Source organism: Aquarana catesbeiana, linkage group LG12 (assembly GCF_042186555.1).
Source record: "Aquarana catesbeiana isolate 2022-GZ linkage group LG12, ASM4218655v1, whole genome shotgun sequence".
NCBI lineage: Eukaryota > Metazoa > Chordata > Amphibia > Anura > Ranidae > Aquarana > Aquarana catesbeiana.
This window is the reverse complement of record NC_133335.1, coordinates 52506300-52531613: the sequence shown is the minus strand read 5'-3', so window position 1 is coordinate 52531613 and position 25314 is coordinate 52506300. Positions and strand designations below refer to the sequence as shown.

The following is a 25314-nucleotide window of genomic DNA, read 5'->3' as shown; positions in this document are numbered from 1 at the left end:
GGACTCGTCCCTTCACTCCAAACTCACTCATGTTGTGAATGTAAAGGCAGGCGTCCCAATACTTTTTGCAATATAGTGCATTTCTTAGAGGTCCTTTAAAACAACCTTTTTGAATCTGCATTTTTTAGCAATCCAATCCTTACCAGTAATAATTCTCCATAGCCAAACACATGGTCAGAAGAGCCGGAATTCTTGGGCTTGTACATAAACAGGGCTACACCTGCTACAATGAGGAGGACACACAGGTACTTGGTCAGGGGATACTTCTTTCTGAGGACGGTAACACCAAGGAGCATAACTAAGGAAAGAGGAGAACACAGAATTATACACATAATACAGCCAAAACACCTGGAATTAAGATACTTTGGTAAAATGTGTTGGAAAAGTAGGGGGTTAAGTCCAATGAGGTGCATGCCACCACGTGGACTTATATCTTTCATCTACAATTTACATTTTTACGGAGTGCCCGGAGCATAGCTATCACTATACTTCCAGCGCTCCAATGCCAGACCTTCTAATCTGAGCTCCTGCAGCTGCAGTCACATGCAGCAACTGAGCCCACCCCTCCGTCCCTCCTGCCCAATCACAGAACGCTTTGTGTTATGTGAACTCATTCACAAAATACAAAAGCTCCTGGAAATGGGTAGCAGAGGGGAGTGGAAGGGGCGGGCAAGGTTGCTGTGAGTGAGAAGACAGTATCTCTCCTGTCAGATCTTCGAGAGTGTAGCGACAGATGTAGGAGATGTAAATAAAAGAGATAAGTCCAGGAGGTGGCATGTACCTAGTTGGACCTAACTCATAGTATGCCGGCACATTTTACAGCATTCCAAAATACAGTAATACTTGAGAAGATCAGTTCCAAGTAACAAGTAAAAACAATCCATGAGGTACTAATGCTATTAAGCAAGCATTGCAACTCAGCTAAAGTCTAAAGGTTCACTCAAATTTACCTTAGCAAGAGATTTCTGTAATTCACTGCAGAAAACCTCCAGCGGGCACCTCACAGGGTCACTGGTGATGTACTCTTCCTAAATACTTTGGGTGAGATTTGTTAAAACTGGAGCAGCTGTGCACGATAGCCAAAATATCAGACCCCATTCTAAAATTTCCGGATCAGTGTCCAGAAAGTATTGAAGCTAAAATGGTCAAAATAACTGCCAGAGAGCTCACATTTTTAAAAGGATGTCTGCAAGGGCAGCTTGCCACACTCTGCTGGGTGGAAGGAATAAATTTGCTTAAAGATCTTCACAATCAGGCACACTTCCAAGAGCATGAGATGCCGGTGTCTCCTGCTGTGCATTGTAGTTCAGTACCCTGTAGTGATAAAGGGGCCAGGGGAGGAAACCACAGAACGCAGTGGAGGATCACTCCAGAATCCAGCACTCCTGAAATCATCAAATGCAGAAAATCTGTAACCAAGCATCTCCCCTCAGCGGAGTTCAGCGGTACGGGCACCGAGACAAGCAAGTATAAGTTTTGGGCGGAGAAGTTTACATGGTGTTTTTTAAGGAACAGTTTGAACATAACTCTAAAGCCCCATACACACTATAAGATTGTCTGCTTATTTTTTCCTTCAGATTTACCAAAACCATATAATATGAGGTCAAACCCTAGGAGTTTCAATTTGTATGCAATCAGACAGGCCCTTGTACTACATGGTTTCGGTAAATCTGAAGACAAAAATCAGCAGAAAATCTGTGTGTATGGGGCTTAAGACATTCCCAGCCACCTTATGGTAGAGGGTGGAGACAAACAACTAACATGTTACCATTGAAGTATCTGTAATATACAGTAGGTTATCAACCTTGCATTTATATGCTTCATATTGTTTTACATTCAGCACCAGAGATCCTATAGCTCCAATGTTTAATTCAGAGTTCAAGCAGAATATATTGACTTTAACACAGCAGGGAGACTGCAGGGAGCTGCGCTAGTCTCTAGCTCAGAATGTTATTAAAGCTGAATTCCAGGGGATTCAGACACTTTCTAAAAAGTGCAGGCACACTATGAGTCCAAGGAGGTGCATGACATCGTCTGAACTAATCTCCATTATTTAAATCAGATAGATTTATGGCTCTGCAGGAGCATACACGGACACCCTGGGCTGTGAGAGGAGAGCAAGGCACACAGAGCAGTTATGCCCCCCCCTCCTCTCTGCTGCCCATTCAGAGAAGCCTTTGTATTTTGTGAATGAGTTCACAATAATACAAAGGCTTCTGTGATTGGGCAGGAGGAGGGGGAGTTCCAGGGCAGGAAGAGGGTAGAAACAGGCACAGCAGCTGCACCAACTCCCCCTCTGCTGCCCATTCAGAGAAGCCTTTGTATTTTGGGCTGCAAATGGGTGGCACTGATAGACGGCACCGATTGGCATCACTGGTGGGACTGCCAGTGGTGTATTTAGGTTTTGTGCTGCCCTAGGCCTGACTAAAGAAACTCGTGCACCCCCTAATTTAAATATGACCCACCCTTTCCAGTCAAGGCCACACCCCTTCACCCTGAAATTTTCCAATGGGGACACTAGTTCTGAGGGCCTTGGAGGGGGGAGGCGGCAATGATTTCCCTTAATTTTCAGGGATTTCCTCTCACTTCCTGTTTGGCTATGGGGCAGGAAATGAAGGGAAATCTCCATAATGGGACACAAATGGCAAAAAATAAACTGACAGGGGTTAGAACCCTCCCTTACTCTATCCAAAATGTAAAAAAAAAAAAAATGGATGTGTTGCCTATAGTACACCTTTAAGCACATATTTCTGCTAAACCTATGGAGAGGACTAAGAGGATATAACCATGCCAGTGGTGCAGCAGAAAACATATAGCACAGTGATGAAGGTATGTGGTCCAGGCATTAAGCAAAGGGAGGATTTGGGGCAGGAAAATATAAATCCATCTGTTTATTTTTCTCTTTAGCAATCAACAGAAATGGAATTAAGATTCCTTAATATGTATAAGTGACACAAGCAAAGGATTGCAGGAGAGTCCTACTACCTACCTGCCAGGTATAGGTGACCATGTCAGTGTCCCTTATGTCTGCACTATCCCTAGATTAAAAGCCCTTTGGCAGCTAGGTAAGTGCTATGCAAGTGTCACCCAAATAGTGTAGATTTCCTTCTACCCTGGGTACCCCAATGCTATATAATCTAGTCACATACTGTAAAAAAAAAAAAAAAAAAAAAAAAAAAAAAAAAAAAAACCCCACCAACCTCCTCCTATATAGATTACCATTAGCCGATATCTATGGTAAGTCACTATAATATATAGGAACCCCCCCACAGTTGCGGAACGCCAGCCGCCAGCATACCGGCAGCAGTGCGGCAGCTTTATGGGGGCATCATGCCTATTTACCTCCTGGCCCAGTACGCCTCACAAGATTGGCGCTAGCTGGCGGGGACTCTTTTCGTGCTGCCCCCCTGCAAAGTGCTGGCCTAGGATACAGATAAAAGATACAGCGCTGGGGACTGCATTGATAATCAATGCACCGATTATCAGTTCAGATCCCCCGTCAGGAAAGTCGCTTATTGGCTCTCTGCTACTCACACACCGTCAGTGTGAGTAGAGGAATGATGATAACCGGCACTTCCTATTAACATGGTGATCAGCTGTGATTGGATACAGCGGATCACATGGTAAAGAGCCTACATCATAGGCTCTTTACCGTGATCGGGAATGCGGTGTGTCCGATCGACACACCGCACCACCGTTTGCTGCGCTGCGTGCCCCTGAAGCAGCTTCTTTTTAAGGACGTTATATGAAGCCCAGTCAGAACAATGAAACCCCCGCCCTGCCGTCATTTTGTTATAAGCCAGGAGGGAAGGTGTTAAAGACTAGTTTTAATGTGCTTTTATTTGCAGCTTAGAAGGTGGTGAAATGTATGGGTCAATGAATTCGGAACGATCTTCGAAGTGACCGATTTCAAATGCAGACTGAATGCATTGGAAATCCAGCTGCATTTTTCCATCAACACAAGTCCTATAAATGAAGAAAAACCTCTCTGTGGATTGACAGAGAAAAAAGGAAACCGGTCATCTCACCTGGAATAGGTTTACATGATTTCCCCAACACCTGCAAAGTAAAGAAAGCACATTTTATTATCTTAATGGAAACATCTCACGACTAAAGCCAACTATAAAGTTATTCAAGCAACAAAAGAATCCAAAAATACAGTATCTCACAAAAGTGAGTACACCCCTCACATTTGTTGTAAATATTTTATTATATCTTTTCATGTGACAACACTGAAGAAATGACACTTTGCTGCAATGTAAAGTAGTGAGTGTACAGCTTGTATAACAGTGTAAATTTGTTGTCCACTCAAAATAACTCAACACACAGTCATTAATATCTAAACCGCTGGCAACAAAAGTGAGTACACCCCTAAGTGAAAATGTCCAAATTGGGCCCAATTAGCCATTTTTCCTCCCCAGTGTCATGTGACTCATTAGTGTTACAAGGTCTCAGGTGTGAATGGGGAGCAGGTGTGTTAAATGTGGTGTCTTTTTTGCATGTGTGCGCTGTAATATTTTGCTCTGCTGTATGGTCTTATGGCTGCACCAGCTTTAATGCATCTTTTAGGGTGTGCCCCCCAAATATCTTGTTTGTTTATTGTATGGATTCTGACCAAATCCCTTTGGGTGCGGAGCACCCCACACTTTCATTAAGTGCCTCTAATTAATGTCCACTTGTGTCATGGGTGGAGACCTCAAAGTTCTCCCATATAGAAGAGTGTTTGCTCTCATGGTTCAGAGAAGCAGGATCTCCCAATCCATTGATAGTGTAGGACCCACTAATCATGGCGTACTTTGTCGCAAATGGTGTGACCAAATGCCCATATTTTTTGCTAATATTTTTTAGATTGTCTAGGTGTTTTAAACTAGCCCTGCTGGAGGTAAATGTCTTGCATGTGTGCGCTGTAATATTAAATGTGGTGTTATCGCTCTCACTCTCTCATACTGATCACTGAAAGTTTAACATGGCACCTAATGGCAAAGAACTCTCTGAGGATCTGAAAAAAAGAATTGTTGCTCTACATAAAGATAGCTTAGGGAGGCTATAAGAAGATTGCCAAGACCTTGAAACTGGGTTGCAGCACGGTGGCCAAGACCATACAGCGGTTTAACAGGACAGGTTCCACTCAGAACAGGCCTCACCATGGTCGACCAAAGAAGTTGAGTGCACGTTCAGCATTGCTGCAGAGGTTGAGGGGGGGGGGGGGGGGGGGGGTCAGACTGTCAGTGCTCAGACCATACGCTGCACAATGCATCAAAATGGTCTGCATGGCTGACGTCCCAGAAGGAAGCCTCTTCTAAAGATGATGCACAAGAAAGCCTGCAAACAGTTTGATGAAGACAAGCAGGCTAAGGACATGGATTACTGGAACCATGTCCTGTGGTCTGATGAGACCAAGATAAACTTATTTGGTTCAGATGGTTTCAAGCGTGTGTGGTGGCAACCAGATGAGGAGTACAAAGACAAGTGTGTCTTGCCTACAGTCATGCATGGTGGTGGGAGTGTCATGGTCTGGGGCTGCATGAGTGCTGCCAGCACTGGGGAGCTACAGTTCATTGAGGGAACCATGAATGCCAACATGTACTGTGACATACTGAAGCCGAGCATGAGCCCCTCCCTTCGGAGACTGGGTCACAGGGCAACATTATAACGACCCCAAACACACCTCCAAGATGACCACTGCCTTGCTAAAGAAGCTGAGGGTAAAGGTGATGGACTGGCCAAGCATATCACCAGACCTAAACCCTATTGAGCATCTGTGGGGCATCCTCAAATGGAAGGTGGAGGAGCACAAGGTCTCTAACATCCACCAGCTCTGTGATGTCATCATGGAGGAGTAGAAGAAGACTCCAGTGGCAACCTGTGAAGCTCTGGTGAACACCATGCCCAAGATGGTTAAGGCAGTGCTCTAAAATAATGGTGGCCACACAAAATATTGACACTTTGGACCCAATTTGGACATTTTCACTTAGGGGTGTACTCACTTTTGTTGCTGGTTTAGACAAATAATGGCTGTGTGTTGAGTTATTTTGAGGGGACAGCAAATTTACACTGTTATACAAGCTGTACACTCACTACTTTATATTGTAGCAAAATGTCATTTCTTCAGTGTTGTCACATGAAAAGATAGAATAAAATATTTACAAAAATGTGAGGTGTGTGCTCACTATTGTGAGATACTGTAGATACCATATTCTGCTTTGGCCTTTAGAATGTTCCAGGAGCCTCAGTTATGAAACAGATCTGTGTTAAAGTGGAAGTAAACCCTTCTAGCGTTTTAAGCCAAGGAAGCTGCCATCAAACCTCCGTTTGATCTTCAACTGCCATGATGCTGCACATGTGATCAGTTATGACACCAACCATTGGATGGTTTGACAGTTTGGTTGAGAGCACAAACAATGTGACAGTTACATTCCTGGCATGTGCCAGGAATGTAACTGTTTTATGAAACTGTTAAAAAGATTTACTTCTGCTTTAAAACAGAAATAAACTCATCAATTTAACGTTTTCAAAAAACAGTTACATTCTCAGCGTGACGGGAATGCTGTGTCACATTGCTTGTGCTCTCAGCCAAACCATCAAATGACTGGTGTCCTAACTGATCACATGTGGAGCACTATGGCAGTCGCAGAACAAACAGGCCAACATGGCAGCTTCCTTGGGTGAAAATGATAGGAGGGTTTAGTTCTGCTTTAACCTATGTACCAGACTTTTATGGCGTACTGAATGGCCCTGGGTGTTCTGGACACTAAAAGCATGCAACTAGAATTAAAGTGAACATATTTATCCAAATCTGCATGCTGATATGCAATCGTCTTACATTCATTTAACAAACTTTTTTTTTGCTTTTTCTAAGAATCATTGTTTTTTTCCCAATTCATGGTTTCTTTAAAAAGTACTGGTCAGGTCACCTTACAGTTGCATTCTGGGAGGTGCCTGTCACATGTTCCAGGAGACAGATGCAGGGATCTGGGCAGAGTTCCAGAAAGTAAAGGGAGATGGATTCATCTGCCCTTAGTAAAAATGGCCACCATGTAACTTCAGCTACATACACTACACAGTGTGAGACAGACTTCCTGTCTCACATCTGGAACAATGCAGAGTCAGTCTGAGCTGCACTCGGCCATTCATAGGCAGCTTTGTATTCTGTGAATGAATACAAAGCTTCCTCTGATTGGCCGAGTGAGAGTGTGATGTCATTAGCACACCCCTCCCACTCAGCCAGAGGAAGCTTTGTATTCAGTCACAGAATACAAAGTTGCCTATGAATGGCCGAGTGCAGCTCAGACTGACTCTGCATTGTTCCAGATGTGAGACAGGAAGTCTCTGTCTCCCAGCCGGAACCCAGCACTGTGTACTGTATGTAGCTGAAATTACTGTACATACACTACGTACAGTGCTTAGAGCCAGTGCAGCACTTAGTGAAGCAAATAGTTTGTTTGGACCAGCTTGCTCCATACAAACTATTTAAAGTGGCATGAAACATGGACATCAACTTTACAGGTGTCTTTGTTGTCATTTTTATCAGAAGAGGAAAGTAACTCTTTAAGGCAGAACATAGATGAGTCAGTTTTTTTTTTTGTTGTTTTTTTGTTTAACCAGCAGGTTGAACGAAAAAAAAAAAAAAAACTGACCCAATATCCCCATCCACACATTCAAGGTGGATAGGGGAATCTTCCCTGCTAAGCTATTGAATTCTGCCATCAGAATACACCGATCATTGATGCTGTCTATAGCCTGCAGCACTGATCAAGCGGGGAAAACCCGACAGGTTGGTAGAATGACTTCTGTACAACATCCCTTGGCGTATACATGGACCAATATTTGGCTGGTCCCTGTTGAACCAGCTGAATTTCAATTCGTGTATGGTTAGATTTTAGTATTTATATTGTGTCGTTTACGAATGCAGCACCAAGGTGGATAATGGCCTTATAATAAATTACTGAATATGTTAATATACTTTATAGTGGCCAAAAACCACAATATTTCTTCTGCTCTAAGGATCGCCCAAGTCCCGGTCTTCTGAAAACCACTTAGCCTTGATTTTATATATAGTGGGCCTTTTTTATTCAACGTGTCCAATGCAAGAATCAACATCAACTCTAAGATTCTTACTGCTCTATGTGCCCCTATTGGGAATATTTCCTGTCAATTTTTGTCCTGGTGGCCACACAGGAATTGAGGACAATAATTAAAAGCAGAAGTAAACCCATAGATAAAACAGTTTAATTTCCGGCACTTCCCGGAAATGTAAGACTCGCATTGGTTGGGCTCTTAACCAAACTGTCAAACCATCCAATGGCTGGTGTCATAACTGATCACATGTGCAGCATCATGGCAATTGTAGATTAAACAGAGGCAATAGATGGCAGCTTTCTTGGTTGAAAACAATAGAGAGGGTTTACTTACACTTTAACAGGGAAATATGCACCAATTTAAAAAAAAAAAACCTCATGGCTTCTAACCTCATCTGAGCCTGCTACACAAGAGGCCTTCTAATGTGGGCTGTCTTCCTGTTGGAGGGACTACCTATCACTTCCTGTCCTGAAGACTACACAAAGTGAAGGGACATCTCTACGATGGGCCCACAGATAGCAAATAAAACCAAAGTTTTCTAACCCTTTCCACTCCAAAAATAAAAAACAAATGAAAAAGGTTAGGTTGGACCTGGGCTTTAATGTCATTTAACTGCTAGGATAATATAGGCATGCATGCTTGATGTCATTTTATAAATTATTAGTTGCATCCAGTGATTGGATGGCAGAACTGGATAATAGAAACTCCTCTGAGCTACAATCACTTCCAGAGAACGGGGGGGGGGGTACAAAATATTGAAATAAGGCAACAGGGGAACATTGGGAAACCCCTTATGCTTATTATATGCAAAGCATGTTATTGCTCCATTAACCTCTCATATGGCTCCTGTCTATGTTGTTCAGGAGCAGCTACTGACTACATAGCTTTACAGCTAACTTCTTTCCCACAGAAAGTTCATTTATCCAACTAGTACACCACTCAGTTTCAGAGAAGCAAAGGGGCTGGAAAAATGGACTGATCTGCTATACCAGTGGTCTCCAAACTGCTGCTTAGGAGCCGAGCCGCATTGTGTGTCAAAAAAATGCACACAGTATGGCTCGGGAGCGAGCCCAACAAGTATCGGCTTCCTAGCAAATGGGGGGGGGTACTTGAAGGTAGGAGGAGTCAGGACTGCTGGTGGGGGACCCAACAGGAGGATGGGGGCTGCTCTGTACAAAACCATTACACAGCACAGTTATGTATACCATGTATCCTTTAATATCACTTGATCACTTATACATCGGATTAAATCATTGGAGCCCACACTCACATTACTGTGTCTATGGTGTATTCCAATCCTCGGTTTAGTAGCCCAAGCTGAGATTCTACAGGCACAGGGGAATGAGCCAGAGCAGTGCCTTCTCCTTCCTCCTTCTGTTTTCATTTCGCTCCTGTCTAAAGTTGTAGACTGGATATAGACAGCTCAATTTTCTCTTATGCACAGAGCAGCCTGGATCCTCTTCTTCTTGGGTCCCTGGCCAGCGCTCCTGGCCCCTCTCTCCCACCAAGTGCCCCCCATAGCAAGCACCTTGCACCTGACCTGCTGCTCTGTGTGTCCGTTCAGACACATAGCCGTGGCTCGGCCCCTTCCCCTCTCTCTCCTCATTGGCTCACTGACTGAAAGCAGCGGGAGCCAATGGTGCCCGCTGCTGTCTTAGCCAATAAGGGAAAGCCCCTGGACAGCTGAGGCTCTCACGCAACATCGCTGGATCGAGATAAGGCTCAGGTAAGTATTAGGGGGGCTGAGGGGGGATGCTGTACACAGAAGGTTTTTTTATCTTAATGCATAGAATGCATTAAGATAAAAAAAAACAGCCTTCTGCCTTTAGAACCACTTTAAATAGAAAAACAACAGTATAAAAACTATAAGAAAGACATTTAATTCTACCCAAAATATATTTCTTCCTTTAACCTGGACTCGTCAAGTTCATCAATCGTCTGTGACTTACCTGGGTGGGGTAGTTGACATACTGGAGTGCTGAATTACTGGACACCATGGCCCCTAAATAAGACAGTGAACAAGCCGCATAGAGCCAGCTCTGTGTGCGGTCTGGTTTTCCCTTCGAGTCAAAGAAGTGAATCACTGGAAAGAAACACGAAAGAAGTATTTAGGGAGCAGCACAATGACAACCCTTCATTTAAAGTACACTGACCCCAAAGGCACAGAATACAGGAGATATGGCAACATAAAGATGTGCTAAAACCATATGACTGCTTATTGTAACCAGCAGTAGAAACTGTAATCTGATTAATGGGTACCACCTGGGTAGCCAAGTACCCCCTCCACATTTCCTTAGCACTAGATTTTATTAACCAGATTAATCACATTAAACAAAGTGAGAATTTGGCACATATTTTCATAGGAGCAAGACCCACTACCATAATGACAGCAAATATTCCTAATTCCTAATACTAATTATAATGACACTTCTTTATTAGGATAGAGCTACACAGGTGACCATTAGGGCCTGTGTCATTAACTTACATTCATGTCAGAACTGCCCCTTCCCCTATACAAGTCAATGGGAATGCAAAAGCAGCTTAGGTGCAGGTCAGCTACAGGTGAAATGCTGCTGTCAATGAACTGTGAATTAGGGGGCGACCGATATCGTTTTTTTCAGGGCCAATACTGATTATTCTGCTGCATTTCAGGTCGATAGCCAATATTAGGTGCCGATAATCTGTATATTTCAAGTTTTTATTTTTAAAACGATCCTTTTAATTTTATTTTTTTAATCACTTTTATTGGAATGTAAACATCCCATGTGACAGTAATAGGCAGTGACAGGTACTGGTATCGGAGGTCTATAAGACCCCAAACCCCTCTGCACTTGAAAATATTAAAAAACGCCAAGATCTGCGTTTTATTTAAAACTTTCTATTTTCTAAAACTGCCACCTTTAAGGCTTCCAGTAAACAGGAAGTGATGTCATGACATCGCTCCGAGACTCGATCAAAGTCGATTCTGGCTTTGTTCGGGTCTCTGGCTAGCTGGGGGACGTGCCTTCTGGTCGATCGGACAGGAGACCCGGGCGGATTGGCGCAATAACAGCCGAGTGGCTGGTTAGCCGCATTAGTTGTTCTTACAAAAAAGCCGACTGTTGGCTCTAAAGAACGGTACCGGGGTGATGCCTGCAGCAAGCATCACCCCGGTACAACCCCTTGAAGCAATAATCAGTAATATCGGTAAGTTTCTGACCAGTACTTTGAAAAATGTAAATTTCGGCCCCGATAATGGGCCACTCCGATAATCAATCGACCCCTACTGTGAATGATCTCAGATGCAAGTGGAAGGCACCTGAAAAGCAAACTGCATTTGCCCATCGATAAAAGGCCTTAGTAGTTCAATCGTGTTGTGAAAATCTATGAACGAATGGAATAAATAGTTCCAATGCTGTGAGCTACACAAGTAATGTGTGATTAAGTGTGCATGATTGCACAATGCGACTGATGGCTACTACAAGCTATGTCATACATCACAGATAGCCATATGTCCAAGCTCTTAGGCCTCTTTCACATGGCTGGCCAGGGGTTGGCAAAAAAAAAAAATCATGGTTTTACCACCCCCCTGACTGCTCACTTAATGCCTATTATGGAAATTTCTGGTGGAGACAAAATAAGAAAGTCAACAATGCATATGCAGGAACAGATTCATTGGACACAATTACTGCGTTTTAAGTATCCTTTCTGAAAATGATTAAATTTTAAGGGGTGGTATGAGAGGTTATTAAAAACCAGCGTATAGAAATAATGTCACATTTCATATGTCATCAACTATGTCTAACAGTTGCGAAACTAAAACCTTGAGAAGGAAGGGGGAGAGAGAACTTCTAGCAAAGTTGTGTCTGTGTGTGTGTTGGGTGAAGAACTCAAGCACATTTCAACATTGCAAGCAAGATGGAGTCTCTTGTGCTTAAATGAACAATACAGTGAAAGTCCATGTCATTTCCCTCCTTCTCTGCTTTACATTCAGCCGACTGCTGGCAGCTCCTGCTACATTGGCGCAGAGAGATGGCATCCTGTTCTGCTCTCTTCCATACAGCTGTAGGGGGCGGTTTACATGCTGCAGCCATGATGCTTTGAGTCGCAGGATTCCTAACGCATGCCGAGTTGACAGGTGGCACCGCCTGTCAAACTAGCCCATTCAAGTTGAAGGGGCAGCTCTGCAATCTCAAGCCAAACACTTGGTTTGTGGCACATTTGTCCCATTGAAAATTGCCATTCAAGGAAAGAAAAAGAAAAAATAAAGAAAAAAAAAAACACCACAGGCATTTACGAGGTGGCAGGATTGCCTCCTGAACACCTGACATCAGCTGCTTGGCCACACTCTGAAAAGCGATCCACCATGGATTTCAGAGAATCAACAAGTGTGAGCCTAGCCTTAATCATTAATCTCTAGGCATTCTAGCAATAAACTACCCTGCAGATCTAGCCTGGCTCCACATCTAAAAAGGGGTCAGGTAGGTGTGTTAGTGGTGTTGCTATCAGTCAATCCACTTCTCCCTTTCAGTTTGTAAAGTGTCCCCTGGACAGAGACAAATGTCAAACTCCAGGTTCCCTGCTAGGTGGTGGTCCCTCCTGCCTCCCCCCAATACTACAATACACAGCCAGCAGATGGAACCACTGAGGCCAGAAGGGGACCAGAAAATTGACAGTGTCCAGGAGGCAGTTTCCCTTCTAAACAGCAGAGATCTGTGTTGCGGGCAGCAGAAGTAATAATTAGTAAACCTGAACTTGATGCAGCCATACAATCTAAACAATTAGTGCAGCTCTGTATACACCAATGCATCCTCATATATATATTGATTTTTAAATGCAAGCAGTGTAAATACCTAAATTTGGCTTGATATCAGCCTCCAAGTACAGCAGAGCTCAGACTGGGGAAGGGAGGAGCAGCAAAAGAAACCACTCAGCTGTGTTGCAGTGCAAGCAGCACACTGATAGTAGGGAAGAGCAAAGCGATAGAGATAAGCTCATTAGACTGCTGCTTTTCCTCTCACTGGCCAGTCACAGGTTTGGGGAGACTGCCAAATGGTTCCGAACTGTAGCACAGAAAAATCTGGTCTCCCGTCTTCCCAGACAAATACAAATCCTTTGGAAGGAAAAATCAGCCCCCTTATATGTATGTCCTCTACTAACCTGTTTGCCTGGAGTTCAGCTTTAGCCCATCTTCTTTGCAGAGGACACTTATTTTAGTGACAGGGTCACTTTAACGGCCAAAACCGATGAGCTGCTATAAAGTGGCAGTTGGTTGCCAGCTAGACTGAACCTCTGACTGCAATGAATTCCGAGTCCATGACCTGGAACGTGTATATGACCAGAGAAGTCAGAGTCCTTATTGCACCCTTGTTCTAGGTCAGCGACTCTAGAATTCAGACATGGTGACAAGCACTGAAGTCATAAGAACTACCTGTCTGCCAGACAACTAGCATTTTCAGATAAAGAAGTCAGTGATGGCAGCCTCTGTATTGGTCTCACCATGGGCTTCCTTCAACATCAAAGGACATTCATCCTGGGGATTTGCTGAGCTCATAAGCGAGAAATCTGCTATATACAATGTGGATAATGTATATAATATACACTGTACAGAAGGAGTATATACACTGTACATAATGAGAATGCAGAAGCCTCTTTCTTTGCTGTCACTGTTGCCTGCCACTAAGTCTTTCACTGTTAAAAAAAAAAAGGGAAGAAGGAAAAAAACCTTACAAATTGCCTTTACATTTATAAAGTGAGAAGCTGCATCTGGCATTTTTTGGTGGCAGGCAACAGCGGGAAGCTTCAGCTGGTGGCAGAATAGCGACAGTCCGCATCTGGTGGCAAGCGACATGGCAAGTGACAAGCTGCATCTGGTGGCAGACGACAAGCTGCATCTGGTGGCAGACGACAAGCTGCATCTGGTGGCAGGTGATGTGGCAAGTGCATCTGGTAGTAGGCAACAAGCTGCATCTTGGTGGCAGGCGATGTGGCAAGTGAATCTGGTGGCAGATGTGGAAAGTGCCACTGGTGGCAAACGACAAGCTGCATCTGGTGGCAGGTGAAGTGGCAAGTGACAAGCTGCATGTGGTGGCAGGTGATGTGGCAAGTGACAAGCTGCATCTGGTGGCAGCTGACGTGGCAGATGTGGCTAGTGCATCTGGTGGCAGGTGATGTGGCAAGTGACACACTCAGGGCTCCCACTGATTCTGCATTATGGTGAGTTGAACTATTTCATTTTATATTACAATGTAATAATAGAATGATGCGATAAAATCATCCTGACACCATAACAACCATGGTGACTGAAGCGCCAACACCAGCCATTCCTCCGACTAATTGCCCACCAAAAACCACATATATATATATATATATATATATATATATATATATATATATATATATATATATTACATACATATACACATATACACACTATACATAATGTCGCTTACACGAGATCGTACTTACATAGTTTGGCGAATATGGCATTGGCGACACATTGAACAAAAACCAGAGAAAGTGCAAAGCGGAATTTCTCCTTGTTCTCCCCTTCTCCATAGGTCCCCCGCGTTCTACAATACAGAACCACAACAAATTGATGTCACACAGGTAACACTCACACACAGCATACAATGTATTCTTCTCTACAAGGTCATTATAGCAAACACGAGCTCTACCCATTCAGGACAGAACAAATAGTTTGCTTTAACCCCCCCCCCCCCCTCCTTTCCCTCCACATCTGTTGTCACACTAACACGTTAAAGGACAATGTCCAATGTGTGGCCATACACTGAGAACAGCCATAACATTATGAACACCCACCATAACCCATTGTGGCATGGACTCCACTAGCCCTCTATAGATAGGCCGTGGTACCTGGCACCAAGCCTTCAGTAGCTTTAAGGTGTGAGGTGAGGCCTCCATGGATCAGTCTTGCTTTTCTAGCACATCCCACAGATGCTCATTTTGGGTTGAGATCTGAAGAATTTGGAGGCCAAGTCAACACCTCAAAGTCTTGGTCGTGTTCCTCAAACCATTCATGAATTCATCAGACCAGGATACCTTTTTCCATTACTCCGTGGTCCAGTTCTGATGCTCAAGTGACCATTGAAGGTGCTTTTGGCTGTGGACACGGGTCAGTAAGGGCACCCTGACCAATCTGCAGCGACACAGCTCCATACACAACAAACCACACTATACCTTGTGGCCTGACACCTTTCTATCGGATCCACCATGAACTTTTTCAGCAGGTTGAGCTACAGATGCTCTTCTATTGGACTGGACTACACAGCCCAGCCTTCGCTCCCTCTACGTGCATCCATGAGCCTTGACCGCCCTGTCACTTGTTTTCCTTCTTTTAGTTATATAGTCAATAAAGACACCAGTCCAACCTGTGTGGGTGTGATTATGTCTAGAAAAATCCCCATATCCCTGTATATCGTGTTCGCCAAGATGGCCATCTAATAGTTTTTCTGATAGTAACCACTTTTGATCGATCCTGACCCTTGAAGACCGGTCACATCCCACAACAGCTGCAGTTTTGGAGTTCCTCTGACCCAATCATCTAACCATTACAATTTGGCTCTTGTCAGATTGCTCCAATCTGTACACTTGCCCATTTTTTTCTGCTTTTAACACATCTACTTCAGGGACATGTTCACTTGCTGCCTAAAATATCTCACCCACTTTCAGGTACCATTTTTAATGAGATAATGAGTATTATTCACTATTCGCCTTCAGTGGTCATATGTTATGGCTGATCTGTGCGTAATTATATATACACATACATACATACATTTTATTTTTTTAGTAGAAGTACTGATCTAGCCTCGCAAAGATCCCCGGTGTCTTAGTGGTGAGCACGACTGCCAGCACTGGGGTCCTCAGTTCAGTTCCCAGCCAGGAAACTATCTGCATGGAGTTTGCATGTTTCATGGGTTTCCTCCCAAGACATGCTGGTAGGTTAATCGGCTGTTAAGCCATTGACTCTGGTATGTCTATGATAAGGACATTAGATTGCAAGCTCCTTGAGGGCAGGGGCTGATGTGAATGTACAGTGCTGTGTAAAATATAAAAAAAAAATAATATTAAAAAAATACATTATTATTGATATTTATGTTATTGTTATTACTATTCATTTTTATTTTATTTCATATTTTATTATTGGTGTTGCTATTATTATTTTAGTTTATTTTGGTATTATTATCATTATTATTGATAATAATACCAATAATAATAATAACTACATGAATAATAATATTAACAATAATAAAATATGAAATTAAAAATGAATATTAATAAAAACAATAAAATAACATAAATATCAAATAATATATTAGATATTTTATTGTTGTTTTTATTTCTATTCATTTTTAATTATTTTATCTCATATTTTATTTTTGTTGCAATTATTATTATTTTAGCTATTATTTATTATATTGTTATTGATCATACCAATAACTAAAATAATAATTGCAACAACAATAAAATATGAGATAAAATAATTAAAAATGAACAGTAATAAAAACAACAATAAAATATAATAATATTTGATATTTATGTTATTTTATTGTTGTTTATATTAATATTTTTAATTATTTTATTTCATATTTTATTATTGTTGTTGCTGTGATTAATCTTGGAGTTATTATTGGTATTATTATCAATAATAATCATAATAATACCAATAGTAAAATAATAATAGCAACACCAATAATAAAATATGAGAAATAAAATAAAAATAAGAACGAATAGTAATAAAAACAACAACACAATAATATCAATCATAATATATTATTTTATATATTTATGTTATTTTATTTATTATTTTTAATTATTTTATTTCATATTTTGTAGGGTTGTCCCGATACCGATACTAGTATCGGTACCAATACCAAGCATTTGTCAAGTACTTGTACTCGGGCAAATGCTCCCGATGCTTCCCCCGATACCTTGACAGTCAGCAGTGATCGGCGCGTGGGGGGAGTTACAAGCTTCTCCCCCCGCGGCTTTCAGCTGCTTTAGTGAAATTTATACAGCGGTGATCGGTGCTTGTAACTCCCCCACACGCGATCACCACTGACTGTCACCGCATCCTCCATGCCCCCTCCGCTCTGCTGCCCCCCCTCCGCTGTCCCCCTCCGCTCTGCTGCCCCCCCTCCGCTGTCCCTCTCCGTTCTGCTGCCCCCCCTCCGCTGTGCTGTCTCTCTCTCTCCATGTCCTCCTTTGTGAATGGATAGAGTCAGCTGACTCTGCCCATTCACATAACTGAAACATTGTAATGTCCTATGATTACGATGTGTCACTTTATAAATGGAGAGGAGCCGCTGTCTTCTCTTCATTCATTTTCAGTGCAGCTGAGGCTGCAGAGAAAGGAACTGGGGAATGTCTATCCTCTGTCTCTTTCTCTCTCAAGGGGGAGATATCAGGGGTCTGTTAAGACCTCTGATATCTCACCAAAGCCCCCCAACAGGGCTGATTAAAAAAAAAAAAAAACACAAAGTATTGCAATAAATAATTAAAAAAAAAATTGTAAAAAATAATAAAAATTTAAATAAAAAAAAAAAACACACAGACAGCGTCCACCCCTCCCCCCTAATAAAAAAAAGGAAAAAAAGAAAGCATTGTAAAAAAACAAAAATTGTAAAAAAAATGAAAGAAAACCACTGCCACGTGACATTAAAAATAAAAGTATCAGTAATCGGTATCGGCGAGCACTTGAAAAAAAGTATCAGTACTTGTACTCGGTCTTAAAAAAGTGGTATCGGGACATCTCTAATATTTTGTTATTGTTGCTATTATTATTTTAGTTATTATTGGTATTATTATCAATAAATCAATAACTAAAAAATAATAGCAACAACAATAAAATATATATATATATATATATATATATATATATATATATATATATATAAAATAATATTTAAAAATGAATAGTAATAAAAATAACAATAACAACATAAATATCAAATAAAAATAACATAATATATTATTTGATATTTATGTTGTTATTGTTATTACTATTCATTTTTAAATATTTTAATTTTATATATTTTTTTTATTGTCGTTGCTATTAAATTTTAGTTATTATTGGTATTATTATTAATAATACCAGTAAATAAAACAATAGCAACTATAATAAAATATGAATTAAAATAATTAAAACAACAAATATATAAAATAATATATAACGATTGGTATTATTGTATTGTTGTTTTTTTATTACTATTCATTTTAATTTATTATTGTTGTTATTATTTTTTAGTTATTATTGGTATGATCAATATTATAATTATTGATAATACCTATAATAATAACTAAAATAATAATAATAATAGCAACCATAATAAAATTAAATAAAATAATTAAAAAAAAATGAATAGTAATAAAAATAACATCTATAAAACATCAAATAATAAATAGATCCCATATGTGAAGTGTTGTGTCCTCACTATATAATAAATAAGGTTGCAGTGTGGATGTAGCCTGGAGAAGTGGCCCTCCCCCCCTCTCTCATATGATGAGTGGCAGTCCTAGCAGTGTGATCCCTGGCAGGCCCAGTGTGTGTATATATAGCCCAGTGTGCCCCTCTCACATGGGGTAACCCAATACCTGGCACACTACACAGGAGTAATCCAACACCCAGCACACACAGGGGGGGACCCCTCCACTCACATAGTCTCCTGCAGGATTCCATAGTAGAAGTAGCAGACAAACACCCCCAGGAAGCAGGCGAGTAGCCTCAGCCCCCCGGGCCCCAGCACTCCTCCTGTCTCCATGTCTCCTCCAGCTGTCACCGGCACCTCCAGCCGCACATCTCTCTCCACCGGGGACCTCATACAATCCCAGCGACACGCCACCAACGAAGGACCCCGGCCGGGGCTGTCCGCTGCATTGCCGGATCTGCAGAAACAGGAAGAACTTGGCTAACACCAGGAAGAAAAAAAAAAAGTTATACTTGATAAGTTCTACCTGCAGCACCCCGAGTACACGAAACCTCAACTGGTCAATGATTAGCTCTGATCAGATCAGCTGCCATACTGAGACTCTCAGAAATGAATAAGGGGCGCCATATTACTACACCCAACACAGATTGGGGGACACCATTAAAAAAAAAAAATCTGCCCTGAGACTAATGAATGGTGCTGGAAAATGCCAGTTGCCTGGCTGTCTTACTGATTCTCTGGCTTCATTGCCTTCTAAGTCACCAATCAGGAACACATAATGGATAGACGGCTACAGCTAGTTTCTTCTTCTGGAAAATGCCTGGCTGTCTTGATGATCCTCCAGCTTCAATGCCTTGTAAGTCGCTGATCAGGAACTAATAGGCAGCTGGTTTCTTCTGGAAAATGCCTGTTGTCTGACTATCTTGGCGATCCTCTCGCTGATCAGGAACAAGTAATAAATAGGCAGCTGGTTTCTTCCACTGGAAAATGCCAGTTGTCTGGCTGTCTTGGTGATCCTCCAGCGTCATTGCCTTCCCCGATCAGGAACAAGTCTGAAGTTCTGTCTTTACCGGATGGGCTGCTGTTTTTTTCCTTTCTGAAAAATGCTGCGTGCCTGGCTGTCATGCGGATCTTTTGCCTACATTCCTTGCAAGTCACTGATCAGGAACGAATATGGGATCCTGGCTTTAAACTGACTGCAAAATCCTGCCAGAGGCAGCCAGGCCATTGGCATTTTCAGGAGGAGGGGGATGCAATGGCAGGCGCTGCAGGGGATACAAAGTTTTAGATGTCCCCTGTTCAGTGAAGCAGCTCTGTGTCTGTTTACCATACACCTTACAATCTGATTGTACAACCTCCCTTAGATCTACCAACAAGTGAATTAGAAGGGCTTGCCGGACTGGATAGAGATTGATTGGATAAATAAGGTGTGTCCTCCTATTATATAGTTTTGGCAAATCTAAAGTTGATTGTATGGTCAGCTTGGATGTGTATGGTGATCCACAATTGTATATTTGGCATGCTGGGATTTGTAGTTCTGCACACCCAGCAATCCTAAAGTTATGGTCAACACTAATTCAGTGTAAGAAAAGTTCACATCCAATCTACATCTGGTGGAGAGGCTGCACATTATGTGAGCTCATCATTCATTCAGATAGACATCAGATCCCCACCAATGGGATGATGCTGCACACTTGTTACTTTTCTTTGTTTATTGTTCATTCAGGCAGCGGTGAGGGCAGCTATATGGTTCGGGTGTCTGGGGCCTTTTTGACAGCTGTCTGCTCCAGGGGTGACGTAGCCTCATGTGGAGGATTCTGATTGGCTGTTGGTTACACGTGTAACCAGCCAGCTGCTTGTATAACTCGTCATTGTTTATAGAACAGAGGGGTCCAGTGATGTGATCAGTAGAGGATGGAGAGTGATGTGCAGTGCTGGGCCCCCCCTCCGGCATTCATTTTTCCGGAGACAGGAAGAGAGAGTGCAAAATCTGGTGCAGCTCTGCATAGAAAACAATCACCTTCCAGGTTTTTTTTTAATGAACAAGCTGACGTTAGAAGCTGATTGGCTACCTTGCACAGCTGCGCTAGATTTTGCACTCTCCAGTTCTGGTAAGGCTCCATTCGCACGTTCCAGATAGCAGGCTGAACCTCTGCGATTCTACCCATGTTTCCGAATCGACCGCAAATCGCAGGACACCCTTGTGATCCCCGCAATTTTGTTTGTGCAATTTTTTACGTCGATTCTTTGGGTGGCAATCGGGGCAAAATCGCACTGCAATCTGAGAGCCATTGGAAATAACGGGGATCGCAAGGGCATCCCGCGATTTGGAATCGCACCCATTCCGCCCCACGATCCGGAACGCCATAGTGTGAACGGAGCCCAAATCAACCCCTGTGTGCTCTGTAGTCCAATGACAAACGTGATCCAGCATATATAATCCTTCAATAATAACAAGAGATGGTACCTGTGAAGGTGAACACAACTCAAGTTTTAGGCGGTGTTCACAGGTGTTAGACATCGCAGGTGATTCGCAGCGCATTACTATGCAGCTCACATGCGATGTCTATGCGACGCAAATTCAACCGTACAGATTGTACAACTGAATTCGCATCGCATTCACATCAAAATGGTACAGAACCCTTTTTTTGGTCCGCACTGGAATCGGATCGCATGGGTGTTCACACCCATGCGATCCGATTCCTGTGCCATTTGGCAGTTCGCACTGCGATCTGTGAACTGATCTGGGGGTGTCATTAATTTTGCATCGACAGCCGCAACAGTTTTAAGTTGTCAGTGTGAACTGCTGGCAGGTGACATGCGATGCGGGAACTCGCACTGGAATTGCACTGGTTCCCGCATCGCTTATATGTGACCTGGCACTTAGCCCACATTTACATTTGACATGCGATTTGACAAACCACTGCCCATTGCCGGCAACAGCACTTTTTGAATCGATGCGACGCTGATTTTGCGGCGCCGCACCAATTCCCAGAAGTAATTCCTGCACTACTTTTGGCGACTTTAGGGGCGATCTCAATAGACGTCTGTGCAGGAACCCGCACAAATGTCTCTGAAGTCGCTCCCAAAGTCTTACTGAAGTGCAGTATTGAAATTGTGCGTGTTCACAATTTCAAACCCGCCTTCAGTGTGAACCCAGGCTTAGGGCTTGTTCACACCAGGTGCAAAATCGCATGTTTTCCTGCACCACACCAACACGCACTGCCTTTTGCAGACGCAAACAGGTGCCATTAATTCTCAATGACACCCCAGGCATCTAGCGAACGTGCAAGCATTCGCACCTGCCAAAACGCACGGTACCGTGTGATTCGGTGCATTGCGATTTAAACAAATTGTACCTGCACCTCTTTTGCACGTTCACAGGGCAGCCCATTGAAACGAATGAGCTCACCTAGAATGCGACGCACCAAAACATGCAAAAATAAAAAGCGTGCGCACTCAGACGCACTTCATGGTGTGAATGAGATCTTAGGCTGGGTTCATACTATTACTACCTGCGTTCTACGTGTTGGCAGCCTGCTTAGTTCAGTGGGCCGCCCTATCTGCAGAAATGCAGGGGCAGAAGTCCCTAAACACTTATTTTTTTTTTAGGGTTCAATTCACAGCTGGGTGTTCCGGAATCCAGAATCGCTGAAAAACGCTGTCACCCAAAAGAAGCTCCTGCTCCTTTTTGAGCAACGAGCTTTGTGCGTTGCGATTTTGCCGCGGTTGCAGCACGATTTATTGTGCGATAACCTGCTGCAAAATCTCGCTGCGAATGGGGTGCCATTAAGAACTAATGGCATTACAAATGTGTCCCGCATTTTGCCGCTATTCCAGAACGCCCAGGTGTGAATGGAGCCTAAATCTCCCACATGGTGCAGCAACACCATGCTTCCTTAGCCTTCATAAATCAGCTAAATACATTCTAGGCGATTTAAAACAAAAAGTGTTTTTGTTTGTTCGGAGGCGGGGGGGGGGGGGGGGCAGTACCACCTGCCCCATTAAACTGAATGGGGCTGTACCGCAGTGCACAAGGTTGCGGCATGATGCTGCAGGAATTTAGGTGTTAAAACAAGGCTGACTCACCGCTTGTCAAATGCCCTCTGAAAAGCATTTCCACTGCAGATCGCCTTTCTCACCTTCACAGCAAATCCACCATTGCCCCCTGTGATCCCCTGTCCAGGGGACATACACCGGGTCCCACGACAACACCTTGGTCCCCTTCAGCAGGCTACCTCTTCGAGTGCAGGCAGCTAGCTACTGATGGTGTGTTAGACTCACCCTCCAGCCACACCATGTGCCTGATTCTGCAGCCTCCTGGGAGATGTGATGTATGTATCCCACAAAGCTGCATGGCCAGGGACATGTCCTTTTAGCCTAGGCCAGAATAGCAGCAGGGGGCAGGGCCAAACAAATAAAACAATGAACACAAAAAATGCCTTGTGGGAATGTTTTCTCCTTAGGAGTTAAGTTCTGCTTTTTTGCCCCTTTGGTTGCTGGGATGCTGGCACAACAACCAATGACTCTATAGCCCAACTGCCAGCATTCTAGCAAACAGCTGTACATCTTTGGTTGCTAGGATGCCAGCAGCTGTGCCACACAGCATCACTAGTTGCTAAGACTCTGGTAGCTGTGCATAATTGGTTGCTAGGACTCTGGTGGCTGTGCATAATTGGTTGCTAGGACTCTGGTGGCTGTGCATTATTGATTGCTAGGATGCTGGCAGCTGTGCCACACAGCATCACAGGTTGCAAAGACTCAGGTGGCTGTGCATTATTGGTTGCTAGGATGCTGGCAACTGTGCCACTGGTTTCTAAGGCTCTGGTGGCTGTGCCTAATTGGTTGCTAGGACTCTGGTGGCTGTGTATCATTGGTTGCTAAGATGCTGGCAGCTATGCCACACAGCATTTTTGGTTTCTAAGACTGTGGTGGCTGTGCCTAAGTGGTTGCTAGGACTCTGGTGGCTGTGCATTATTGATTGCTAGGATGCTGGCAGCTGTGCCACACAGCATCACAGGTTGCAAAGACTCAGGTAGCTTTGCATAATTGGTTGCTAGGACTCTGATGGCTGTGCATTATTGGTTGCTAGGATGCTGGTAACTATGCCACACAGTACCACTGGTTTCTAAGGCTCTGGGGGCTGTGCCTAATTGGTTGCTAGGACTCTGGTGGCTGTGCATTATTGATTGCTAGGATGCTGGCAGCTGTGCCACACAGCATCACAGGTTGCAAAGACTCAGGTAGCTTTGCATAATTGGTTGCTAGGACTCTGATGGCTGTGCATTATTGGTTGCTAGGATGCTGGTAACTATGCCACACAGTACCACTGGTTTCTAAGGCTCTGGGGGCTGTGCCTAATTGGTTGCTAGGACTCTGGTGGCTGTGCATTATTGGTTGCTAAGATGCTGGTAGCTATGCCACACAGCATTGCTGATTTCTAAGACTGTGTGGTGGCTGTGCCTAATTGGTTGCTAGGACTCTGGTGGCTGTGTATCATTGGTTGCTAAAATGCTAGTAGCTATGCCACGCAGCATCGCTGGTTTCTAAGACTGTGGTGGCTGTGCATATTGGCTGTTATGACTCTGGTGGCTGTGCCTAATTGGTTGCTAGGACTCTGGTGGCTGCACATCATTGGTTGCTAAGATGCTGGCAGCTATGCCACACAGCATTGCTGGTTTCTAAGACTGTGTGGTGGCTGTGCCTAATTGGTTGAAGGATGCTAGTGGCTTGGGCATACAGCATCATGACGCTGTGAGACCCATTCAGTTAGGCTTCATTCACGCATGTGGTAGGGGGACAGTAAGACTATGTGGTTGACTTGCGGTTTTACGGCCCCTTGAACACTGACATGCAGCCCCTCACAGCTATACACATACTGCGGCTGTGAAGCACAGCATGTTTCGCTTTCGGCAGTTTTACAGCCAAGGAAGCTGCCATCTTAGCCTCTGATCTGCAGTCCCCATGGTGCTGCACATGTGATCAGCTATGACACCAGTCATTTAAATGGCTTGGCAGTTCAAAGAAGAGCACAAGCAACTGTAACAGTAACAATGATGGCAAGCATTAAATATAACTGTTTTGGGGAACTCGTTAAATTGATGGGTTTGGTTCTGCTTTAATAAAGCGATTGTTTAGTCTACAAACACCAGACAGCAGGCAGATGTGTTCACAGCCCGGCCACAGAATGATCGTTCCCATTAGGGATGATTGAACAAACGTGCGTACATAGAGGGAATGTGAGCGATCGTGCCTGCGGAGCAAAGGCAGAGGAGTGGGAGGTGCCAGCCTGCCATAAGGAGAGACTATAGTGATCAACGAGGAGATTGATTCGTCCTCTGGTTCAGTCAGTGTCACCATACACAATACAATCTCTGTACAATCCCCTTTAGGCTTCGTTCTAATGACATGTGAACCAGCAGCCTTTTCTATGGAGCCGGTTCACATATGTGCGGTGCAGCGTCAGTGTGAATTCCCAGCAAATTGAGAAAGAGTCCTATGCGTTTTCTTTGCACTGCGGTGCGGTTCGGATGCAAAATTCCAGGCTATTGCCTTCTATGGGAACGCATCTGAATCACACATGTCATCAGTTTTGAACACCAATTCGATCAGAGAAAAAAAAAAAAAAAAGCGTCACACTACTGCACAATCGTTAGTTAAAGTAACGCAGAGCCGTATCGCAAAAAAATTGCCTGGTCATGTAGGGAGGTGAAACCTCCGAAGGGCAAGTCGTTAAAGAAGCCGATGGCGGCCGACTCCAAAAATTAGCATCTAAATCGCAGCTGATCCGCCCAACTGCTGTTTAGGA

At 43.4% G+C, this 25314-nt stretch overlaps 1 protein-coding gene across 1 annotated transcript in view; it reads right to left on the bottom strand.

Annotated features, from left to right (window-relative positions):
* The window catches only part of SLC35B1 (solute carrier family 35 member B1), a 59363-nt gene that overhangs the window by 20368 nt on the left and 13681 nt on the right, over positions 1–25314 (bottom strand). Inside the window, exons 2-6 of the mRNA XM_073607802.1 lie at positions 18736–18963; positions 14527–14630; positions 10029–10162; positions 4029–4059; positions 144–298 (exon numbers count right to left, since the gene is read on the bottom strand). Coding sequence (XP_073463903.1) covers positions 144–298; positions 4029–4059; positions 10029–10162; positions 14527–14630; positions 18736–18963 — 652 coding nt within the window. The remainder of the gene's footprint in view (positions 1–143; positions 299–4028; positions 4060–10028; positions 10163–14526; positions 14631–18735; positions 18964–25314) is intronic.